The sequence below is a fragment of the Cibotium barometz genome, chromosome 51 (genome assembly GCF_041138505.1).
Source record: "Cibotium barometz isolate CiBa-2024 chromosome 51, ASM4113850v1, whole genome shotgun sequence".
Taxonomy (NCBI): Eukaryota; Viridiplantae; Streptophyta; class Polypodiopsida; order Cyatheales; family Cibotiaceae; genus Cibotium; species Cibotium barometz.
In genome coordinates this window covers 2,486,255-2,510,694 of record NC_141096.1, presented here as the reverse complement: position 1 = coordinate 2,510,694, position 24,440 = coordinate 2,486,255, and the positions used below count along the sequence as shown (strand labels likewise).

General features: G+C 45.8%; 1 protein-coding gene across 2 annotated transcripts in view; it reads right to left on the bottom strand.

Annotated features, from left to right (window-relative positions):
* Nucleotides 1-1,008: 1,008 nt before the first annotated feature.
* Nucleotides 1,009-24,440, bottom strand: part of LOC147609213 (Golgi apparatus membrane protein tvp38-like) — a 47,718-nt gene continuing 24,286 nt past the window's right edge. For both annotated transcript variants that reach the window (XM_086787886.1, XM_086787887.1), the window contains exons 2-5: nucleotides 19,342-19,698; nucleotides 2,647-2,886; nucleotides 2,313-2,530; nucleotides 1,009-1,827 (exon numbers count right to left, since the gene is read on the bottom strand). In XM_086787886.1, coding sequence (XP_086644012.1) covers nucleotides 1,578-1,827; nucleotides 2,313-2,530; nucleotides 2,647-2,886; nucleotides 19,342-19,608 — 975 coding nt within the window. In that variant the 5' untranslated portion in view covers nucleotides 19,609-19,698 and the 3' untranslated portion in view covers nucleotides 1,009-1,577. The remainder of the gene's footprint in view (nucleotides 1,828-2,312; nucleotides 2,531-2,646; nucleotides 2,887-19,341; nucleotides 19,699-24,440) is intronic.

Below are 24,440 nucleotides of genomic sequence, written 5' to 3'. Positions count from 1 at the left end.
CTCAAGGTGCAACATAGGTTTTCTTCACCATATTATCCTTAATGTCATGGTCTGGTTGAAAAGACCAATGGCATTCTATGTGGAATCATCTCTAAGCTCACCCAAGAGAAGAAGAGAGATTGGGATCAATGGTTACCTTTTGCTCTATGGCCTTATAGAACCACTAATAAAGAATCATTGGGTATAGTCATAGTGCATAGGTGTAGGGGAGTATTTCTCATACGTGAGAAGGTGCACAGGTGTAGTGCTTGGGTGTATTTCTCATACGTAAGTAGGTGTTTATTATGAACTCTTACCTCTTTTCAAGTTTGGCCTGGTCTTTGGTGAGGAAAGCATATGAGGATTTACATGTTGATAAGAGGAAGGTTGATGTACATATGGCAATATAGTTATGTAGATTCTAAGAGAGCAAGAGTGCGCACAGAATGGCCCAGCTAGCTACCCCCCCATAGAGCCCACTCAACCGTGAAGGTTTATGGAGGGATGAGGGAGGCATAAGGATCTTTTGACCCTTATACTAAGGGTTTTCCAACCCTTATACAACATATGGGATAATACCCAGTCCACATGGTAGCTAAGGAGGATGGCTCTTCCAACAAATCAAGGGGGGCATGTGTACAAATGTGCTCATAGCTATAAAAAAATTCCCTTCTTTTTTATGAAGTGGTGGTGAAGGAGAGAGGGAGGTGGTGCTGAAGTGATTTGTGCAGTTTGTTGGTAGTGTTGCTGCTGCTAGTGTCTTAGAGAACAACTTCTGTGTGCGCCCTTGAGAGGAAGCTGAGATCCGAGAGGCATGCTACTAATGAGAGATGGTTTAAATTATCTACCAAAAAAATGGGAGCTCAAATTGTTTAGCACCCAGTTCCATGGGAGATTTAATCCCTAGGGTCACATCATGCACTTATAGTGAAACATGAAAAGATGAGATTGATAAGGTTTGAACTCAAGTGGGAATTTGGGAACTCAAGTTCTACCACTTTGTACTACACTACCATAGTGACTCGTAAGGTAAAAATGAGATTAAACTAATTAATGTGCTATTTATAGAAGCAAGCCTTCATCTTGGCTAAATAGATGTGCTAATTTTTAGCATTGAGACTGTCAACTTAAGCTTTCTCACATCGTGCAGAGGATATTGCCTCCTAATTAATGGATTAAACCATTAATTAAATTTAAATTCAACAGACCACCCAATGAATTAATTCAAGACGGTAGCTAGCAAGATTATGTTATAAGCTAATGCAGGTAATATAGTGGGAGTTGATATATTTGGTGGGTTTTTTTGGGACTCTCTCTGTGTGTCACCGATTCCTACACTATGTTGTTATACAATCAACCACCTCGATAGAAGCTAGCCTCCCATCTTTGAGTCTCTCTTGTGCACAGCCTTTCCCGTGATTGACCCTATTTCCTCATTCCCCACCACTGTCTGTGTCTACTCCTTCTTCTACCACATATACTCTACTCCTTTCAATACATTTTTTTGCCAAGCGCCCAAGTGATGGAAACTGAGTTAAGCACCCCTTGGAACAAAGGAGGATTGGTCTTTGATGCAGCCCAAGGAACCTCCACAATGCTCACAAGCCCCCCTCTCTCATAATTGGCAGTTGGATTGTTGGGGAACCATTCATCTCCTCCTCTGCCGCTTCGCCTTTCTCAGCCTGTTCTTTGATTTCGAGTTCCCGCAGTGCTTTTTTTCCATAGATGGTGGCTAATATGGTCACACACGCAGCCATGCAAAAGCCCAACACATTGCAAGCAATTTCAAATGTAGTCATGTGCTGCGTTGAGCTCTTCAGATCAGCCAACGTTTTGAGCAGCCTGCCACTGTAACAGGCGGTATATCGTTAGAAAATCCACAATAAACCAACAGCTATCAAAGCTTCAAAAAGATGAATCATTTCTTGTCATAAACAACCATTAAAGAGTCGTTCAAATGCAACCCCTATCCTAATCTCTTCAGAAAATCCAAAATGTATATCGCATTTAGCACGGTATACATGCCGCATACACCTCAATTGGTTTATCTCATGTACCATGGCTATGGTAATGCACAGTCAGCAATACTCACTGAAAGCGGTTTCTCACAGGAAACCCCCCAGCAGACAGAGGTTCTGCCCTCTACTTGTCCCAGGGGTTTGTGACTGACCAACAACTACGAGACTGCCTGCTAAACCGTGGGTTGTCTCAATGCAGAAACCACACAACAAATTCCAGGTGTCTCATGCATCAAAACCTAGGAATGTATTTCACAGTTGAGCTCATCCCAACAAAGCCTCTATAGAAATGGGAGAAAGGGATTCAAAAGACACCTGTAGATAGTGATAAAGGCTTCTGGAAACAAGATGACACTCGAGCTGCAAAAATATGGGCCATACTTGACATTCGTGGTAGCAATAGCATAGTTGAATAATGGGTATGGTATCGGTGAAACTCTAAGAATTAATAGAACTCGAAACTGTTGAAGCCAGCCTCCTTGATCTGCTGATTTGATTAAGGCTGCCCATTTTGGCCATTTTTGTATCCACATCTACAAACCATCCCAAAAAAAAAAAAAAGGAATCAGTTTGAGAACAAAGTTACATGCAGCTAAAGAGGGCATTGGCATTTGATTCTATGAAACAAACAAACAGCTATACACAACACCTGAATTCTTGCATGGAAAAGCCATCGGGCTATGAAGAACGGTAAAGAGGTTCCCATCAATGTTCCTGCCATTATGATGAGGAATCCTAAACCATAGCCAAAAATCATCCCCGCAAGCCACATGGATGGTATAGTTGGGATGAGAAAAATAGGCAAGAGTGCCAATGAGCCAAGTAGTATCAATACAAGCACTGGCCTACTAAAAGTTGTAGCCTCCCATTCCATCAATGGTACCACCACCTGTATCAGGACATAGCACGGTTTCAATATAGACAGGCACAAAAAAAAAAAAAAAAAAAAAAAGGAAGCATCTGCTATGTGAACTACAGATTTGTTCAACTAGAGAGAGTGGTAACACCCCCCCAAGGTTAAACCAGGGGAGGGAGGGAACAAGTTTGGGGCCGGAGTACCGCTGAATATCGCGAATCACATAGCCAGAGCATTGAACAATGTACAGCATGCTCAGCCTCATGCCTTAGTGCTTGCTTGTGCTAAGAATTCTCTAATGAATTGAGCTTGTTCATGTTTATTACATAAAATAACCAAGAGCGCCCCATTAAGCGTGTGGCCAGACGTTTCTGAAAGGGAAACACCTTGTACGCAGCGTGCTCAACAAAAACAATTCGTACATTTCTTACCTCTCTGAAATGTTTCATACAGTGAAGGGGATATAAAATGCATGTTTTTGCCTGCTACATGTTTTAAAAAAATGCTGTTTTCTGGCATACCAACATTAACTTGGGTCCAAAAGTGCTGCAGATACCATGAAATATGTATTATTAGTCAAAGACCATAAAATATGTAGCCAAAGACCATGAAATATGTAGATGCAAAAGACTCAATCAAAAGTTCATGATTCATGACTCATGACTGATGAATCATGAAAACACAAACAATCCCCAACAAATATGCATGGGCAATGGGCCATGACAAATCCCAAAAGCATGGTGCACAAATGTTAACGATCAAAGTGGTTAATGAATGTAGTCCCAACATTGTATATTGTATACGTTTAACAATGTACAATGTACTGCAATACAAAATACCACAAATGTGACAATATCAAATGAGTACAATTGAGAGAAAATAGTACTCAAGCTGTTCAGCAGATCCTAGATACTAGCTGCTAGCAGGCTCTGGCTTCTAGCTAAACCAAGTGACTTATTAAGTACCTCTCTGAAGAACAAAAATACAGAGCTTCCCCAAACTTGTTAATGAACTCATAAAGGAGTCTAATCACATTGCCTTTTTATTGAGTGAGCCAAAAAACATTGTAAGTGGACTGAAGTGCCTTCACAAGACTATCCACATCAATCCACCAAGTGTCTCTTAAGACCATATGAGCAAATCTCACATACTTTGGCTCATCTCGGTCCATCTATGCCATCCAGTCCCATGATCCATAGTAGCTATGAAATTTCCTGGCAGTTTTTGAAAAACGTTTTTTTCCATGTTATAAGATAAGGCTCTGATAGCGACCCACATATCATACTACAAACGAAAAAACGATGGCTGCAAGCTTCTGTGCATGAAACGCATCAACCTGCGAAGCTCGTTTTTCAGATTTCTGGCCCCCTGACATGCATCTCCATGCCCATGGGACTTCCTACATGCATGTTTGAGGTAGCCACAATCTATACATCCTGCTTTTGTTGATTTTTTTGGGAAAAAAACAGATTTTGAAATTAGGGCTTTTTGTGCCAGGCTACTCCAATCTCTCCCAAAAATCAGCATACATTAGCGTTGAGGAACATGCCTCGTGCCAAGGATGCTACATGGGAGCCTGTCACAAAGTTGTCAAGCTATGAGAAATCAGGATTGAAGAAATGGAAGTGCACGTTTCGTGCTGTGGCAGTGTAACCCGTGTGAAGGCACACTTATTGGGTTTGAAAGGGGAAGGGGTTTCCTCATGCAAGAATGTTCCCAAGAAGGTTTATGATTCCTTACACGCATGGAGGAAACAGGAGGAAGCATAGAGAGGATTTCACCCCGAACACCCACACGATGAGGAGGATACTGCCGATGTATCCAAGAGAGCTAGGACTAGTGGGGATGACATGGGCAGACAACTGATTTTCCAAGTCAAAGTGTATCTGGTAACATTGGATGTAGCTCAAGCCTCAGCTCCATGAGCCCACAGGACCGCCTTGCCTGCCAGAGGCTCCCTACGAAGAGCAAACATAAGAGCAGGTCTACAGAAGTAGGCTATGAATGAAGCTACTAGGGAGTTGACAAAGCTCTTCATACAATGTGCTTTGTCATTTACCATGGTACGCACCCCTCGTTGGAAGAAAGCAATTAAAGCAAACAGCCACATAGGGCATGAGTGGGAGGGACCCAGTTATGAGTCCTTGTGTACCAAAGAGTTGAGAAGGGGGACATTGCATGTGAAGCAAGAGATGGAGCCTTCGAAAGCCACATGGGTGAAGTATGGTTGCACTCTTTTGTGTGATGGGTGGACAGATGTGCCGAAGAGGAATTTTTATAACATTCTCGTGTCTTCATGCAAGGGCACCATGTGCTTGAGAGCCATAGATGCATCTGTACCTACCACACTTGTCACAGGAGAGTTCATTTGGAGATTGGTCCAGATAACATTGTGCAGGTTGTCACAGATAATGGGTCTAGTTGTGTATCTATGGGTAGGATGCTCATGGATGAGTTTCCACAGATTGTATGGACTCCATAGCTTGGATTTGCTCATTGAGGATGTTGCCAAAATTGGGTGGGTCAGTCAAATCTTTAACACATCTTGCAGTAGCATAGTGAAATTTGTCACAAAGAGGCCCAAGGTTCTTGCAATGTATCGGGCTAATAGTGATTTGGATCTTCTCAAGCCATCAAAGACCAGATTTGCATACATGTTCATTGTAGTTGAGAGGTTGGTCAGAGTACACCATGGGCTCTTGCATACTGTTGTCTCTAGAGAGTGGCAAGTTTGGGAGGATCGTAACCAGCCCAAAGCAGTGGCATTTACACAGTCAGTGATGAATGATGCATGGTGGGCAGAGACCGAGAATCTAGTGAAGGCAATTCAGCCTTTGTACAGTGTGCTATGCATCACTGACATGGAGGGCAGCACTCTTGGACTCTTATATGAGTTCATGGACAAGATCGGTGAAGCACTTAACCGATGCACTATCTTGTCATGACATTATCAACTTTGAAGTTAATAATATGCAACCATGGCTGTTTTTTCCCTTTTAAGAATCATACCAAGGCTGTTTTTTAGGGTCCAGGACATTCGAGAGGTTCAATGGGATCGGTTCCATAAACCAATCCATGCAGTTGCCCATATACTGCACCTTTGGTGGTGCAATGAGACCAATACAACAACGAGGAGATTGAAGAGGGATGGCATGAGCACATCAATCGATGGACAAGAGGCGATGTTAATCTTTTGAGACAGCTAGAGGATGAGCTCTTGATTTTTCACAATGGTAGCCATGCTTTTGGTTGGGCAACAGCAGCTGTTATGAGAGAGACTCAGCTTGTCTCTTGGTGGGAGAAATATGGGCTTAGCACTCCTCATTTGGTGAGTCTAAAACTTGTGAACTGTGATTACATATAACATAATACATATTGCATATATGATACTTGTAGTGTTTCTTGTCTTCTTAATGGTAGAAATGCCTTGCCATTAGAGCTCTCTCACAGGATTGCAGCTTGGATCCTTGAGAGAGGAATTGGAGTACCTGGGCCCTTTCCGTACAAAGAAGAGAAGCAAACTGCTCAGCACTGCTCAATTGGAACAGTTGGTATAGTCATTGCGACCTCTATCTCATTGAGCAGAGAGGTAAGCCCATCGAGCCACGTCAGGTAAACGTGGACAAAATCGACATCGAGAAGGTGAAGGATGTTCCTGAGATTCCTTAGGATGAGCGCGACATCTATGCCATGCTCTATGAGGAGATGATAGCACCGACTCAAAGGACACCAGTGCAGTAGCAGAGACCAACGTGGTTGCAAAGCTTCAAGATGATCCAGATGAGAGCCATCAGGCATCCTCCTCTTCTGGCATTGAGTCAGAGACATCAAAGGAGTCCAACGATTCGGACATGGAGGATATTGAAGACCTAGAGGATGCAGATCCTTGGGGCTTGGTCCCGACTCCTGAGTCGTGATCATGAGCCGTGAATTCTTGGATCATGGACATCTATTTCTATCATTTTGTATCACACATTTATTTTCTTTGATCACTCAGTCATTGATGATTGAGTCTTTTACATTGCTAGTAGCTACTAGTCTCTGGGATTGCTAGCTATTTGACTCTTTGATTTCAATCTTCAAAGCATATATGATATGCCATATGGCATATATCATTTGATGTATTGGTCTTTCGACTTTGACACTCTGAAGTTTGTTTTGAATATTGTCTGAGGGCATGCATCACCATTCATGAATCATGCATGGTAACTGGCTTCATTTAAATTGTTGTAACTTGTCTTGACTAGTGCAAACCACAGGTGACAAGTCCAAAAGTCACTTGATAGTCTTTCAACAACTATGCTTCATCCTTGACACTGATAGGTGATAGGTGATAGGTCTGAATGGGAGTCAATACTCAGCAGTCAAGACTTAGGACTCAGGACTCAGGTTGTATACATGTATGCAAATTCTCAAGTGCATACCAGGGAGTTTTTGAGTGTATCAAAGTGTTGTATATGCTCTTGAAGCTGTAGTAGCAATATCTAGTATTTTTGGCCCTTGTAAAACAACCCCCCCCCTCCCCCCCTTGTATGAAACATTTACGAAACTTCTAGGAAAAGTATAATATCCTGCACAATGTTATTAGGGTCAATAAAAAGTACATCTTGACATATATACCTCATAATAAACTCTCATGTCACTACAATCGCTCACAAATCAATGGCGAAAAAACATGTGCCTTTGCACGAGGATACAAGAATGTTGTGCACATTTTTCTTTATCATGTGTCCAACTTTCACAAAGAAATATTGTTCAAGGCAAGAGCTTACCTTAGCCTATACTGAAACAAGTGTCATTTCGTACTTCGTCGTAGAGCCAAAAATGCAACTTCCCTTGTGGGTGTGCTAGCCCTTTCACATCCTCTCTTTGTTGTCACACCGAGGAGATTCCATGGCTATGGGAGTGAAGGAAGAGCTCTCTTTGCCTAGATGGAGACAAGAAGAGGATAGCCCTTGTAGTGATTCTCTCTCACGAGAGATGCGTAGAGGAGAAGCTCATGAGAGGGAGAAACCTACACTCAATCCTAATCATGCAAGCAACCATCAAGCTATGCAAGAAACTAACAAAACACAAGCAAGTAAGAGAGTAGAGAAGAGGGAGAGCTCACAAGTATTCTATTGTAAGGGAATGAATGTGTAATGCTTAGTGTCGAAAATGACATATATACAAATGGCTAGCTTTCACATTAGGCTGAACAAAACTTTAAAAAGGTCCATGGCCACTAATTCTAGTCTTAAGCAAGTATGTAAATGAAGTTTGTAACTTCCTTATTTGACATTAAGCTCAAGGCAAGGCCCCTTCATTCCAACGCCGTCTTACAAGGAATGGGCTTCCATTACATGCAGGTAAGATGACAAAGTGCTTACAGTAGGACAGGCGGGCAAAACCATGTTAGCCGGCGAAGTGGTTAACATATCCCTCTTCCTAATGGTAACCACATCCTCGCATCACCAAGCTTGGGTGGTGAAGATGCTGCCGGTTCCATAGAGATGTGGATGGCCAAAGATGTAGTCAGTGAAGAGACCAATCCACGTGGTTCGGGACTTATTGAAGATAGACTTTGGTTGGCCGTTGAGTTAGGAAGCATGCTGAGGCTCCATGTGGTGTCATGTGGACATAAAAATGCTTGATGTGAGGCCTCATCTCCAGGATTGTGAGTTGGTTGGGCCCGTGCAAAGAAAAAAAAATTGCTTTGTGGATTCATGCACCAAGATCACCTTCATTTCATTGGCAATGACCCATGGTGATCCAGAATGGTTTGACCCAACAAGGGATGATTCCCAAATCTCATGGTGGTACTAGAGACGGGGCTACTTCGTTGTGTGTTGCACCTTTGGTGGTGAGGTTTTTAGACATGGAAGATCCAATGGACAAACCGCAAGTAGTAGTTTTCTTTGAAGATCTTTGGCAATTCATGTACAATTGAAGAGGATCCAAGCAATGGGTTGTACCATAGGCCACATTTTCCTCCACCATGGCCCCCCATCTAGAGATGTAGTTGGATGGAAGTTGATGATGAGGCTTGGTGCAGGTGCTACCTATTGTGAGTGACTATGTATGCAAGATGTACTTGTGAAGTGCAAAGCCCTTGTGAGTAATGCAGGCATTGTGCATGGACTATGAGGACTTGGTACAAAACCCTCGTCAACTGAAAGTGGGGTGCCGCAAAAGCTTTATGACTTTGATTTCCCAAAACCAAGATGAAAGATAAATGTTGAAGGAAGCAGAAATAAGAGTCGAAGAAAGTAGAGAGTTGGAGTTTTCACATGGAGAAGAACACAAACAAAAGGGAAGTGGTAGACTGGCATGGCAGTGAGACTTACCAGCCTGCATTGGTGCCAAAGACACTGCTAGTCTCGTAGAAGAAGTGATGAAGGGCTTGCGGAAAATCCACCTACTTGCCAATTGTTGCACAATGTCAAAGGGTTTCCAAAACACGGTATTTGGCATATCCTCAAAGGTGATCACCCTGTGGCTGTGGAAGTATTTGTCCATGCCATAGGGATTTAGCTGTTGGCAAAAATTTGGACCTCCATTGAGATCGAAGACCAAGCATTCTTTACTTGTCCATTGGTCCTTGGGCACCTCCTCAAGGATGAGGATAATAATCTTGAAGAAGCGGCATGTGGCAACTATGGTTGGGTCGGGTCTGTTTGGGTCGTAGAGATCATTTAAATTTTTGATGCGGAGTTGCATCTCTATGGTGGTGAAGAATGGCGTGGCACCTTCAATGTAAGGAAAGTTGTAAACAGGCTCCTTGCCTTCCATTTGCAAGAACTTGTGCCAGGACCATCTTCTTTTGATCGGCATGAACCTTGGATCGATGCGGACTTCTCTTAGTGCGGCCATGTGCTCTCTCCATATGTAGTGATTGTTTAGGAGATACTATCAGGTTGTACTCCCAAATGTCACACGGCTATGTAGTCAGTCTCTTGGATAAATAAATTGCCATCCTCTTTATTGCCAGACCCCTCCAATGATGAGGCATAGGAGGCCTAGCCCTTTGTCAGAAGCCACAAACCTGCAAATAAAGAAGATGACCTTGAAGGCTCCTTAGACGGCAAGCAGTTGAGGGCAAGCCTTCAAGGGATGAAGATCCAAAAGGCAACAAAAACCACGCTCTCCTAGCTGCATGGATGACAAAAGAAGATCCGAAGGAGGAGGACCCGAAGCCGACACTGGGGACCTGACATCACCCCACCAACCACTCGGCCCTTTCTAAACTAACACCCCATCGAAAGCCTTGCCACCAATCCTCATGCATCATCATCCACAGGGCTACCAGCTACATCCATATCCCCCCTCCCCTTCTCCCATTCTCGAGCTTCTCCCTCACCTTAACCACCTCATCACCCAAATCCACGAGTCCCTAATCATCGAACCATTCCACAAGGGGCCCAACCTCAATGAGGTGCCGCAACCAACCACATAGGAAGAGGCCATTGATGTCGATGGGAAGGATCCAGAAGTGTCCTTGCCCATCCATGAGCAACAGCTCTCCAACCTATGTAAGGGTCTTCATCTTCCAAGGACGCTCCCATAACACCCTTGACACACTCTTTTATATCATCGAAGTCTGTCTGGTGAACCAACAAATGGACAACTTGTTTGCCTACTGGAAGGTCATGACCACCCTTGGCACACCTGGGTAGGCCACATGAATGGTTTGAATAGTGGCATCTCTAGTTGCGAGGGCATGTCAGAGGACAAATCAACTTTACTTATTGGCGAACAAGGGTCTTCATGGCTACCAAGGCAGAGTGGATCAAATCAAAGTTGACATTGGCCCAGAATGAGACGAGATGTGTTCGCTCATGTGCAGCATCATTTGGTTTGTCAAAAAGTGAAAGCTCCTTGTGGGAAGAAGATAGGGTTGTTACAACCTTTACCTATTCCCAAACGACCTTTACAGGATATCTTGATGGATTTTGTGACAAACCTACCTCCCAATCTGGATAAGCGTAATACGCACTGTGTTTGACGATTGTTGATCGTTTTTAGCAAGTTTGTTATGCTTATTCCTTGCACAGCTAACATTATTGCTAAAGATGTTGCTAGGTTGTTTATCAGGCATTGGTACCCCATAGGTGGCATACCTAGGATCATTGTTTCGAATCAAGATGGCAAGTTTACTAGTCATTTCTGGAGAGCATTATTTGATGACTTAGATACTAAGTTGAATTTTTACAATGCATTCCACCCAAAGAAAGACGGCCACATGGAGATTTACAATCAATTGGTATTGGACGTGCTGAAGTGTTATGTTCACGACCAACAAGATAAGTGGGAACATTATTTGCCTTTAGTTCAAGCTGTGTTGAATGACTCTTTCTCTTCAACTATTGGAAACATTTGGAAGACCGTTCTAGTCTTTTTGACCAGGATGTCATTCTCAATGCTTGAAGCTAACCGGTTCGCGGAGTCTTAACAAGAGATTTTGGAGTCTGTGAAAGATAGGTTGACTAAGCACAGGAGGCCTATACTCACCAAGCCAACAAGGATAGAAGAGATGTGATCTTCTCGAAGGAGATTGGGTATATCTACAAATAATGAAGCAAAGGTTGAAAGAGGTGGGCAAGCGATGCCCAAAGTTATCATTTGGGAGCCCCTTTCCCATTCTAAAGAAGATCAATGAGGTTTCTATGAAGCTGAAGCTACCTCCCAATAGGACCATGCATTATGTTTTCCATGTTTGTTGGTTGAAGCCTTATATTGGACCTCCTCTCTCAGATGTCTACGATGAACAAGAACTAGACATAGTAGACGAACCTGAAGTTATGATTCCAGAACAGATCCTCTTGCATCGTTTTAAACATGGCTCATGTTGAAAAGAAAGACAATTCCTCATGAAGTTTCAAGACCGAGGGACACATGAAGCGGTGTGGCTTGACAAGAACTGGATACCACGTGGACATATCTGTACAGCACGTGCATGACCTAGAGTGGTAACTAGTCCCTCGTAAGCCCAAGTCTAGGATGAGTTAGCCACGGATCCACTTTCAATGTCCAGGGTCAGGTGTACAAGTCCCATACATGGTCTTGGTCACATGTGCCAAGTTCCACACATGAAGCAGTGCCAGTCCGTACTATGAGTCACCCTCTGGAATGATGTGATAGGTATTCAGGGCATTGATAGGCTTGTAGGCAGATGCAAGGCACCTAATGAAGCATGTAGATGCATGTGTAGAGTGCACGGCCATAGGTTTACCATGCTGCTCTACACTTGGGCCATGGGGGACAGCCCATGGGCCATGGCTTTGGCCCACAAAGCCCATGCGGGATATCCTAGGATGATATGCGAGCCTATTCTCTTTGTACACGGATCAGCTCTAGCATTTTAGCTTTGTTATTTTCTTTCATTTCATTAGATTTTGACAAAGACAGGGAGCAAGATACTGTATGTTTTCATGATTTTGTGATGATCACTCACTATGGAAGTTGTGATGAAATATCATATGATGCATTCTCCCATGAAGACATGTCTAGCAATGATGATGAATGCTCTTGGGATGGTATATATATTGATAAGATCACATGGATGTTATTATAGATGTGTTTATGTTAACAATCCTAAAATGGGATTGATCATGGTGATAGACACAAGATTAAACATAAGATTAAGGTGGGTTATACCACACTAAAAACTCCATGAGTAGAGAGAGAAAGAAAGAAAGAAAGAAAGATTTTATTAACGTCTTCCAAAAGACCGAACTCGGCCTATGAGACAAATCGGAGTACCTGTATGGGGTATCCTCTGTCATCCCAACAAAATGAAAAAGTACTGAATGGTGAAAGAGATTGCACACTCAACACAAGATCTCCATTCTATTGCATATCTCAATGAACCATACAATGATATAGGCTTTCTAGCCTTATCCCACTTTACACATCATCATCATCCATGTGGCACTCCCTTTTCCACTCTTTTGGTCAACACTCACACACCATACAATATCATATGTGGCATTCTTATCTTGCCTCAATATCTTGTACCTCTAGGGTGCTTTCCCACATACACACAACACCACGATTACATCTCTCAACACCCCCTCTTAATCGAGGTGTTCCACAACTCACCCATCACCCATAACACCATTGTAGCATTGCCAAATGCAATGCGTCTCTCAACACTCCCCCTCAATGCGGAATTGGAGTGCTAGCCAATGAACGTGTATGCACGTGTCTACCATCTTAGACACCGAAATCCATTTTGAGCCCACTTGCTCCAGTGGAACCACTGAGTCCGATTTGAACATAGAAGTTCGGGTGGGAACCAACCCATACGCATGCACCTCACATGTGTATCGCTCATGCACACATCACGACATCCATTTTGAGCTTCTCAGTGAGCTCGGACAAGGCAACCCTCATACCAATGGGTGAATACACATCTCGTTTTGAGCACACAGGCTCGGGTACGGTTACCCCTAAGTACATGGGTGAAATGTTTTACAACTTCCATTTTGACCGTAGTCGGGCAGGGTACCCACAAAATCCAAGTTGTCACCCCCAAAAAAAAAAAATCCATGGCTTTATTTTGCAAGCCGATATTTGCCCTTAGGGCGATACATTCTCATGTGTGTGGACTAGGTTTGGAAGATGACTACAAAGCACCATTTTCAAGCATGTGACCAAGGTTTTATAAATGGAGTGTGTGTGAACAAACCCTTGATTCATTAAGGTTTTCCAAAAGCATCCAACTTGACGTTTCAGAGATTCTCCTCTAGACTGTACTCGCCAAGAAAAGAATGCGGCCACCTTTTTCTCTACACGCGCATCAGCGTTCTTTTTGGGAACAACCTGCACATGGGACCCGCACCACGAGGTCATCTTCCTCTTCCGAGTCACTGGTTGCTCTCTTTGCAACCACCGCCATAGCCAGCTCTTCTTGAGCTTTCTGCTATTCATTGTGTTGTTCGCTGCTTCTACAACGTCAATGATTCGCTGTGCTATTCACTGCTTTCTTTTTATGTTCACTTAGAAAGCATCCTGCCGTCTGCTGTTGCTCATCGTGACAATCACAAACTGCTTCTCTATGTGCTCTCAATGCATATTGCATACCTTGTAAGTTGAAGAGTTGATATTCTCCTTTGTAGGTCTTTTCACACATTTTCTCCAGCTAACATTCCCGGTCAGCTGAACCAGAGGAAGGCAGGAGCCGGCGCATGATGAGCAAGGGGAAAAACCCTGTCGGCTGCATGACTTGGTGTTGTTGGCTGTACCAGAGGGGGCAAGGCGGCTGCAGGCAAACCAGAGGACAAGGCGGCAGTGGCGACTAAGGATCGAAGAAGACCACCAGTCGGGCCGAGAAGCTCACGGCATCTTGGCGGCTCTTCTTCAACGGCTTAATGATGATTTGGCTCCAATGATGATTTGGCTCCAATCATCTTGTTTCACATAAAGGATTCCAAGGGTTTTTATGTAATATTATGTATTGGGTGTGAGAATACGTGGAGTGCTCATCGTAAATATCATGTGTATGATTTATAAATACATTGGTATGGATTATAGTGCTAAGTGTATATAGAATGGGTGATGAGCCATAATGTCACGTGCATCCTACACTTGGATGCCACGTAGACATTCCCATGTGAGCCCAGTCCGAGACGAGTCAGCCAAGGTTGTACTCCATGTGTCCAAGGTCAAGTGTGCATTGTCCTGCACATGAAACAGTGCCAATCCGCGCTGTGAGTCTCCCTCTGGAATGATGTCAGTTGCTCTGTGTGTTTGGTCTGCGACCAAATGTCAAACGACTGTGTAGATGTAGGCTTGCATTAAGTAGGGGCATGGGGAAGGCTATGAGCCACCCCAAGGGGGCCAAGAAGGGCCCAGGCCTTGCCCACCAGCCCTAGTATGGGCTGGGCAGGCTGTCAGCCAGCCCAAGGGGCCTGGCCAGGCAGCCCATAGGGCCTATGGGCCAGCCCAGCCAGGCGGCCAGGCCAAGGGGCTGCCTCGCAGCCAGTCGGCCACTGCCCAGGGGCTGCCCAGCAGCCTGCGCAGACCTAGACAGCAGCCCACAAGGCGGCCAGGCTAGATCAGAAGGTACAGTGTGAAACGAAGTGGCTTTATTAGCATTAAATGCTATTTAAAGCTGGTCGTGGGTCTTTTTCAGCAAACCGACCCCAGATAGCCAGCCAACCAGGTCTAGGAAGGGGATATATAAACCCAAGGCATAATTCAGTCCAGGCCATCTCATAATTCACAAGGTGCTTGTAACACGCGGAAGCTCTGGGGTCAGCCCTAAACACTTTTGGAAACCATCTGATGCAAAAGAGACTTGGATTACACCCAGTTAGCCTCTACCGCCGAAGATGCTATACTACAGAGATCAGTTTATGCGTATCTCAGCGGATGGATTCATACAGAAACCTGGATACATGGATGTGTACAGGCCTCACAGTGCCCGAGTGGTGATTGGCCAGTTCAGAGTGTCAGCACACCAGCTTGAGATTGAGGCAGGTAGGGCAGCACGGATCCCCAGAGCAGAGAGGATATGCAGACTATGCCAGGAGGAGGTTGAGAGTGAGGAACATTATGTATGCAAATGCAGAGCATATAGTGTCATTAGATAGAGATACACCACCATCTTCAGTGGACATCCCTCACTCCGCCAGATCATGGAGTCCGCAGACCAACGCAAATTTGGCCAATTCTTGCTAGAGACACAGCACCACAGAGAGACACTGCTACGGACTCATACCACAGGGAGAGGTGGGTGATAGCTCCAGCTCACTGATTTCTTCCAAAGATCTATCCCAGTGCCTATTCTGACACAGGAGGGGGTTACACTTCAACGCGCTGCGGACCTCCGAGCCAGACGGAGACCGAGAGCACCAGGCTACCAGGCTACCAGGCTACCAGACTACATCAGAGGGAGATCACAGAGATACAGGCTCGACATTAGCACCATATCCAGGAGCGATTAGCTCACTTACACTCACACCCGGAGATCATGCTCCGAGGTATTTTTGCCTCGCCATCGCCTATGTATCACATATTACACCCCCATTATGGTACTGGTTGGAGCTAGACAGATCTGCATTGCATTCTTGTATACCCTGCGCATATAGGTTACATACTGAGCCTCTAGCAGTAGTGCTCCATCCATCACACCCCCCCACTAGCTCAGTACTTTCATAGTTTATTTCATGTTCATTTTGTCCTTTTTTTTCTGGACATCCAAAAGACATTGACAGTTGTACATTGATTTGTCTCATAGGTCGAGTTCGGCCTCTAGTAGACGTTAATACAGCTTTCTTTCTCTCTCTTCCTCTTGGCGAGCTGAAGACGGCTGCAGAAGAGGAAGCGAAAAGCTCTCTCGCTTCCTCTTGGCAAGCCGGTGGGCTGGACTGCAGGAGGACAAAAACACAGGACTGAGCAGACGTTAATATTCGCTACGGTCGAGTTGGAGGTAGCCGCCGTGCACTCGTCTGCACAACCAGTGGCGATCGAGTTGGAGGTAGCCGCCGTGCTCTCGTCTGTGCAACCAGCGTCCGTCCTCGACCCACTGGACAGCGGTCGAGTTGGAGGTAGCCGCCGTGCTCTCGTCTACGCAACCAGTCGCGGTCGAGTTGGAGGTAGCCGCCGTGCTCTCCTCTAAGCAACCAGCGTCCGTCCTCAACCCACTGGACAACGGTCGAGTTGGAGGTAGCCGCCGTGCTCTCGTCTGCGCAACCAGTGGCGGTCGAGTTGGAGGTAGCCGTCGTGCTCTCGTCTGTGCAACCAGCGTCCGTCCTCGACCCACTAGACAGGTTCTTTGATAGATTGTGCTGGTTACCCCTCTCTCTCGCTCTCTTTGCAAGGGTAGATACATTTTGTCTGCTGGGAGGTACAGTCAGGCAGAAGGTACAGTAAGGTGCAGGGCTGCAGGAGGTGCTTGGGTTTGCAAGTAGTTGCAGAAAGCACAGAAGGGACTGTACTTCCCTTTCTCTCTCTTCTGTATACTGTCAGGTAGAACTGCAGACGGCTGGAGGACTATTGGCAAGCTGCGCAGGTGCCAACAGTAAGGTGCACGAGGTACAGTCGGGGAGAAGGTACAGTAAGATGCATTGCCAGTTTTCAGTTTGCTCGCTTTTCCCACCCACCCTTGCTCAGGCCCCCAAGGCAGCAACTAGTAGGGGAAAACATGTCTCAACCCCTAGAGGGGGAACAGGATGGTGAGACAACCTTTCACACTCCCACGAAGGCACCAAATGCCTACCGCAGAAGACTGAGGGAAGGAATCATGTCCCCTGGCTCACGAAGGATTACGAAGATGGCCCGACGAGATAAGGCCCTTTATGAGGAGCTACAGCTTCACATAAGGACAGACATGAACACCACCCCAGTGGTTACTGAGGCTTTGTTCCGTGCAGTTACTTTTCTCCATAGAATATGGGAGCTCCCTCAGCAGAAATACCCTCGCCTAGCACACACTTCCTCCGAACAGCTTGCAGATGAGGGAGACACCCAATGTTGGTATGCCCAGATGCGCACATGGCTGGCCTTGCATGGCATGAGTATTGATGCACTCCCACCTTTTGCTTACAGCCTGGACTGCCCATTCTTAGATCTCAGCCGTTCAGAGCTGAATCGGGTGATCAAGATGGACATTGTGAGACTAGATACGGAGAGGACATGGGTCAGGGCCCAGGCCCCCGCAGCTGTTGGGCACGAAAATGGCACACTACCATAGTCATTTTCTACACCTCTCTTCGGACGGGTTTATTATACGCCATGCTTACATGGACACACACCTCTCACATGGTATTCGGAGTGCTATTGAATAGATTCGCACCTCTTCACACCGGCTGAGGATAGAGACAGGTCGATATGAGGATATATCACTAGAGGACCGCATATGCCAGCTTTGCCATCAGGAGGTGGAGTCAGAGGAACACTATATATGTCGTTGTACTATCTACTATGAGATCCGAGGGAGGTACCACTGCCTGTTCCGTGAAGGCTTTGGCCCTTTGCATCAGATCATGGACTTCGAGGACCAAAGGTGCTTAGGGCTCTTCATACTTGAGCTTAGACGCCACAACAAAGAGAGCCTATTGAGGGACAGGAGGGCAGTGGGACCAGAGCCGCCTAGACAGAGAGCCCTCACAAATTTTTTCAGAGCTAGCACTGTAACCCCACCAGCCTCTACTCCCCCATCTACAGGCCTACCTGGCAGACCACCCTCCAGAGGAGTCACCCTGGACAGAGCCATTGCCATCTGTAGAGCGAGACACCCACGACCACGAGGATCGCATCCACGACTCCCTCACCATTGGCAGATTCGAGCCATCATTGCCCGCCACCGGAGGATTCAGCGGTTCAGCTTTCAGCTCTTAGCTCTCTTAGGATGTTACTATTTTCATTCTTTCTTTCAGATTTGTTATGATGAGACATCATCATCATTAGTTGTACCTTGTTTTGGTCTCATGGGCCACTTCGGCCTTTAGGGGACGTTAATAATATCTTTCTTCTCTCTCTCTCTCTCTCAAACAGTCCAGCAGTTTGACATGGCCAGCAAGAAAACCTTCTCCGAAACCCTTATCTCCCCTCCTACCAAACCCAATGAAAAACCATCACCATGGGAGCGGTACCTCCTGAGCATGATTCAACATCTTCAGCAAACAAATTCAGCCTTGCAAAATGAACTACATCAGACAAAACAACATCTTTCAATCTTGGAGAAACAGATTAAGGAACAACAACACGAAAAAGAAAACACGGAGGAAATCACAGAGGTAAATTTACTTGATCCACAGCCTAAAGAAATTCTCATTAAAGAAGTAATATCACAGATTAATGAAGAGAACGAGCAGCAATGGATTGCAAAAGAAATTAGGGTGGGTGGTTTGTCAGAGGGTTGGGAACAGGTGGAGGTATTGGAGGACGAGGAGATTGTGAATGATACTTATGTCCCGGAATGCGAGATTCTACAAAGAAAGCTGTGCAGAGCTATCCCTTTCATTGACATTGGAGATCCCTCAGTGGCAATCAAAGAAAAACATGTGGTTTTGAGGTACGCAGATATGAAAGACAAAATTAAAGTCATGAAGCAAACAAGGTCACTTAAGGGAACGAAGGTGTGGATGGCGGATGAACTCACAGCCACACAACTAAAAAACAGGAAACAAGAACTCAATAAAGTATACGAAGCAAGGAAACAAGGAAAATGGGCAGTCTACCGTAGAGGTAGAGCTGTTATTGCAGATTTCAGGACAACCAAACATGGTAGTAATGAAGAGTAGCTGCTAGAGAAATCCTTCATGTTATCTAGGATTCTCCTACGGTCATGTAGGGAATTTGAACTATTTTTAGTTTTATCTCTATTTTCATTTTGTTGCCCCCGAAGTGGAATGTAATCACATGGATGTATCTGATTAGTCCTATAGGTCAGATGTGGCCTCTAAAGGACGTTAATATAGTTTTCTTTCTTTCTTTCTTTCTTTCTTTCTTTCTCCATAATTGAATACCTGATGGAATGAAAATGAAATGACTCAAACTTACCTTATCTAGCAAGAATGGAAAGACCCACATGGCTAGTGCACCAGTAACTCCCGATGCAAGAGCACTCAAAAGTACAACTTTTAACCACCACCGTAGTCTCTTGGTATGAGCATTTGTTGGAAGAGGAAGGTTCTCAAAATCTTCCAATTCCAGGTCCTCCACATGTTGCACTCTGGAATATGATGAATCTGCTTGTCGCCTTTGAAATTCAAGCCCATGATCAATCACCACCTCTCCTCTCATTGACTCCGAGATGTCAGGTGACATAGCCTCTCAATTTCTCATATAGGCTTACAGGGTACTTGTGACTTTGTATGTTTATCTCAGTAACATGGCTCTTGCTTATATTGACTAATCCTGCAAAATCCAATACCAAAACCAGTAGATAAGTAAATAGTCATAATTGAATCACGGTAAAAAAACAATGCAAAATATGTGTTCTGAAGAGCATAACCCTTCTGGAAAAAATAACTCACTTAAACCTTGTTAAACAATCTTGACATCTATTCATACATCTACAAACTAAGACAAGTACGACCCAGTGGTATGACATCCCCAGCCAAAACTATATCCGGGCTCCAAAATACCATGGCGAATTCAGTCACCATGACAGCTAATGTGATTTGATGTGGCATTCTAACCAATGTGGCCTTTCCCAACTTGCCAACCAACACTTTCCTACGTTGAGGATGATGGCATTGTAAAGGGTTGGCTGTGGCAAGTTGGGATGCAAACGGCTCAAGGGGATTGGCAATGGCCATTGGCACCTTGTGGGTAAAAATGATAGAACGGGGATAGGATTTTGCCAACGCCAAGTTTTGACAACTATAATTACAAAACATGCCCAAGGCCCAACCAAGGGCTGAGCAAATGAACGGCCTCTACAGGGTGAAAAAAGGGCATTTTTGGCCCTCGGATGCTAGACCACAAAAAGGGAGTGTAACTAGGTTTGCCCATAAGATCTTAAATCCAATCTAAACTTGCCAAATTAGATATCCATCTCCGTAGTGTCTCCTACTGGTGAAATTAAATGAAAGGCAATGTCACATTGCGACACACCTATAGGTACTCCAGGCACTGTTCCAAGCGTGGAGCAGCCAAGAGCAATCGGGCACCCCTGCGCAGGCTTCTGGTCAACACATGTGCCATGTGTGTGGCAGTCAGCCAGCATAATTAAGGTTGTGGGTCAGTTGTCACGTGCATCCCACACTTGGATGCCACATAGACATTTTTGTACAGAAGGTGCAGTACCTGGGATGGTGAACCGGTCCCATGTGAGCCCAGTCCGGGACGAGTCAGCCAGGGATCCATCTCAGTCGTCCGAGGTCAAGTGTGCATTGTCCTCCACATGAGTCCAAGGTCAGATGTGCACACACTCCTGCACATGAAACAGTGCCAGTCCGCGTTGCGAGTCTCCCTCTAGAATGATGACAGTGGTTCTGTGTATTTGGTATGGTACCGGATGCCAGATCACTGAGTAGATAGTGGTTAGGACAAGGGGCCAGCCCATAGAGCTACCCCGGATCTTAGTGTGGGCATGGGAATGGTGTGGAACCACCCCCATGAGGGCCAGGAAGGCCCAGGCTGAACCCACCAACCATGGAGGGGCTGTAGGACAGCCCTAGGGCAAAGATAAGGTTATTTACAGGAGCTTACAGCCTTTATATGGCTGTAGGGCAAGTATGGGGCAACCCATACAGGCTGCCCAGCCCTTGGATTGTGGGCAAAAGTGGTGTCCAACCAATCAGAAGCAAGCGCCTGATGACCAGCCAGCCAGGAAGAGATGCGCAGAATTTATGGGAATTTCTCCAGCATTTAATGGGATTTTTCAGCATTAAATGCTGAATTTACAGTCATGGGAATATTTGATGCTGGCCGACTGCCTTTGATGCTGGCCGACTGCTCCTGATGGGGTAGTATAAATAGAAGTGCCCATAATCCCAATCATTCATCTCATTATTCACCAAGTGCTCAAGCAAATCAAGGGCTAGACAAGCCAAGGGACTTGCTAAGCAAAGGGATGGAGAACTGAAGGTCAAGGGCAGGATTTTCCAGCCAAGAAAAGGTCCAAGATTGCTGTATTTTCTTTCAGATTTTCTCATCATTCTAATAAAGCAAATACACCATCCGTGGTGGGGGCCCTACAAAGGGTAATTGGGACCCAATACTGTGTCCTCTCTCTCTCTCTCTCTCTCTCTCTCTCTCTCTCTCTCTCTATTTTCTGCACTTCTCCTTTCAAGTGTTGTGCGTTAATTTCCGTCGCGAAAAGAGTGCTGAATTCTGAGTTTTTGAAGTTACCGATCTTTCTCCGAAGCTTCCGCATATTACAATGGTATCAGAGCCTACTTCAAGTACAAAGATTCAGCAAAGAAAACCAGAAAATTTTTCTAGCTCGTGTGGTTGGTTTTTAGACACCGGTGGACTACCCTTTTCGGAGTGACTCCTGTCCCTCGAAGGACAGTTGGTTTTTAGCCTCCGGAGGCCTCACAAATAGTGGATGGTCAGATTGCGTTCCGAAAAGGAATTGCATTTTCCTGCTATGGCGAGCTTCAGCGACGAGAGAGACCCAGAACCACGGGACCAGAGTACACTAGGCAGCCCAGCTAGGGCACCCGGCTTGAGTGTCACAGACATGTTCCAGCGGATGATGCGAGCACTCGCAGAACAGACAGCCAAGTTGGATGAGCAGAAGGCGCGGATCTTGGCTCTGGAGGAGCGTACCCGCTCTCCAGCGTCGTGTTTTCCATCTCGTCCTCCCTCTCCTTCCGTATCCCAAATACCAGATCCTCGTCACAGGGACCCTCTCGCGGGGTCACAACCGCAGCCAAGCTCCTTGCTTGAGTTGCAGATGCGTGCATTGGAGATCCGACAACGAGAAGACGACGCCATGCGACGTGTGGAACACGAGCGTTACCTCAGAGCTTTGGACGCTAGATTGACACCGACGGCGCCCTCGAATCATTTTCTCGAGAAAATGAATTTCAGTAAGTATAATGGTAAACTCGATCCCACAACTCTTTATTCATGGTTACATCAATTTGAAGCTTACTTTGCCGCAGTGAGAAAAACAGATACTGACAGAGTGATCTTAGCCAGTTGGTACTTGGAAGGTGAGGCCATTCCTTGGTGGACTCAGTGGGCTAATGCCCACACCAGAGCAGGTATGGCAACTTATGTGTGGGACAAGTTTGTCCGCGACCTTAAGCAGCGGTTTCTACGCCCCACTACCTTGAGCGACTCGAAGACGAGTTCAGGGGAGCGCATCAAAACGCGCAACCAGTCCTTCAGTTTGCCAATAAAATTTCAACCTTATGTCTGCAATTAGGCTTATCTGATACGAACAGAGTGATCTTAGCCAGTTGGTACTTGGAAGGTGAGGCCATTCCTTGGTGGACTCAGTGGGCTAATGCCCACACCAGAGCAGGTATGGCAACTTATGTGTTGGACAAGTTTGTCCTTGTCCGCGACCTTAAGCAGCGGTTTCTACCGCCCCACTACCTTGAGCGACTCGAAGACGAGTTCAAGGGAGCGCATCAAAACGCGCAACCAGTCCTTCAGTTTGCCAATAAAATTTCAACCTTATGTCTGCAATTAGGCTTATCTGATACAGACAAGAAAGGGCAGTTTTTGTATGGCCTGGACACGCAAATCCAATGGGAGGTGCGTATGTTTAGGCCAACCACCTTTGAGGACGCAAAGTGCAGAAATGAAACACAATGGTGGCAAGCCTAAGACTTCTCAACCGGCTTCTCCCAAGGCTAACACCTCGGGGGGCAAAAGCCAGTTACAGACGGGTCTTCCCCAGGACAAAGCTCGAGAGCCTCTGGCTCCAAGAACTCGAACAATGCATCTAAGCTTGCTCTAGACCAGAAAGCGGAGGCAAGCAAGACAGGTGGCAAGTTGAGTGCTGAGGAGCTTTCTCAGTATAAAAAGGAGGGTAGATGTTTCTTTTGTCATACAAAAGGACATACTTCTCAGGATTGTCCGAAGAAGCCTCCAAAGGCCGCCGCCGCCTCCACAACTTCCATGGTGAGCTCAGCTCCCACACAGACCCCAGTGGCTACCCCTAGTTCTTCAAACCCCGGTGCTTCAGTTGGAGCAATTATTAGTCGGGAGCTCGAAGATAAGCAGCAGGACACCCACCATGACCAGGAGTATGAGCGCAACGAATTGCTCAAGTCCTTTGGCTACATAGGTGGCCAGAGAGTCGTTGCCTTGTTTGATAGCGGCAGCACGGAGGATGTGGTCACGGAACAGGCCGCTAGCATGCCCGTTACGAGCTGACTCCGGTGGACAAACAAGCACAGGTATGACAACGAGCATCAAGTATGAAGCTCTAGGTGCTAAGTTAGTGATTCAGGGCATAGAGTTTGTGCGTGACTTTATGGTTGCCCCTCTTGTAGGAGCAAACATAATTTTGGGTATCCAGTGGTTTCACAAGGTTCTTCCTGATGTCAAGTGGGACAAGCACACGTTCCAGATCAATCGGAATGTGTCAAACACCCCGGTGACCATTAAGTGTGAGCCAGGTATTCCGAACTTTCTGCTCATAAGCCACTTGCAAGCTAAGCGAGCAGTCAGGAAAGGCACACAGTGTGCGATGATTTATATCCAGACAGCCCAGACGGTGGCCAGTGCTTCCGAGGAGTACTCCGTTCTCCATGAAAAGTTCCAGAAGATTTTTCTTCGGGACAGCCTCCCTCCCCAGCTCCCCCTGCCCAGACCAGAGGATCACAGGATTGACCTCCTCCCAGGCTCGGAACCCCCGAGCAAGTTTCCATATCGCCTTTCTAAGGCAATGGAATCGGAGTTGGACCACCAACTCCAAGAATTGTTGCAAGCTAGCTTCATCCGCCCCAACGTATCGCCATTTGCAGCACCGATCTTGTTTGTCAAGAAGAAAGATGGGTCTTCCCAGTTGTGTGTTGATTATCGTGCACTCAACAAGCTAACTATCAAGAGTAGATTCTCGATGCCTCGAATTGACTATATTCTCGAGAGGCTGAATGGAGCAAAGGTGTTCTCAAAACTGGATTTAAAGAGTGGGTACCACCAGGTACGGATTGTAGGGGGGGACATCCCCAAGACAACCTTCCGGA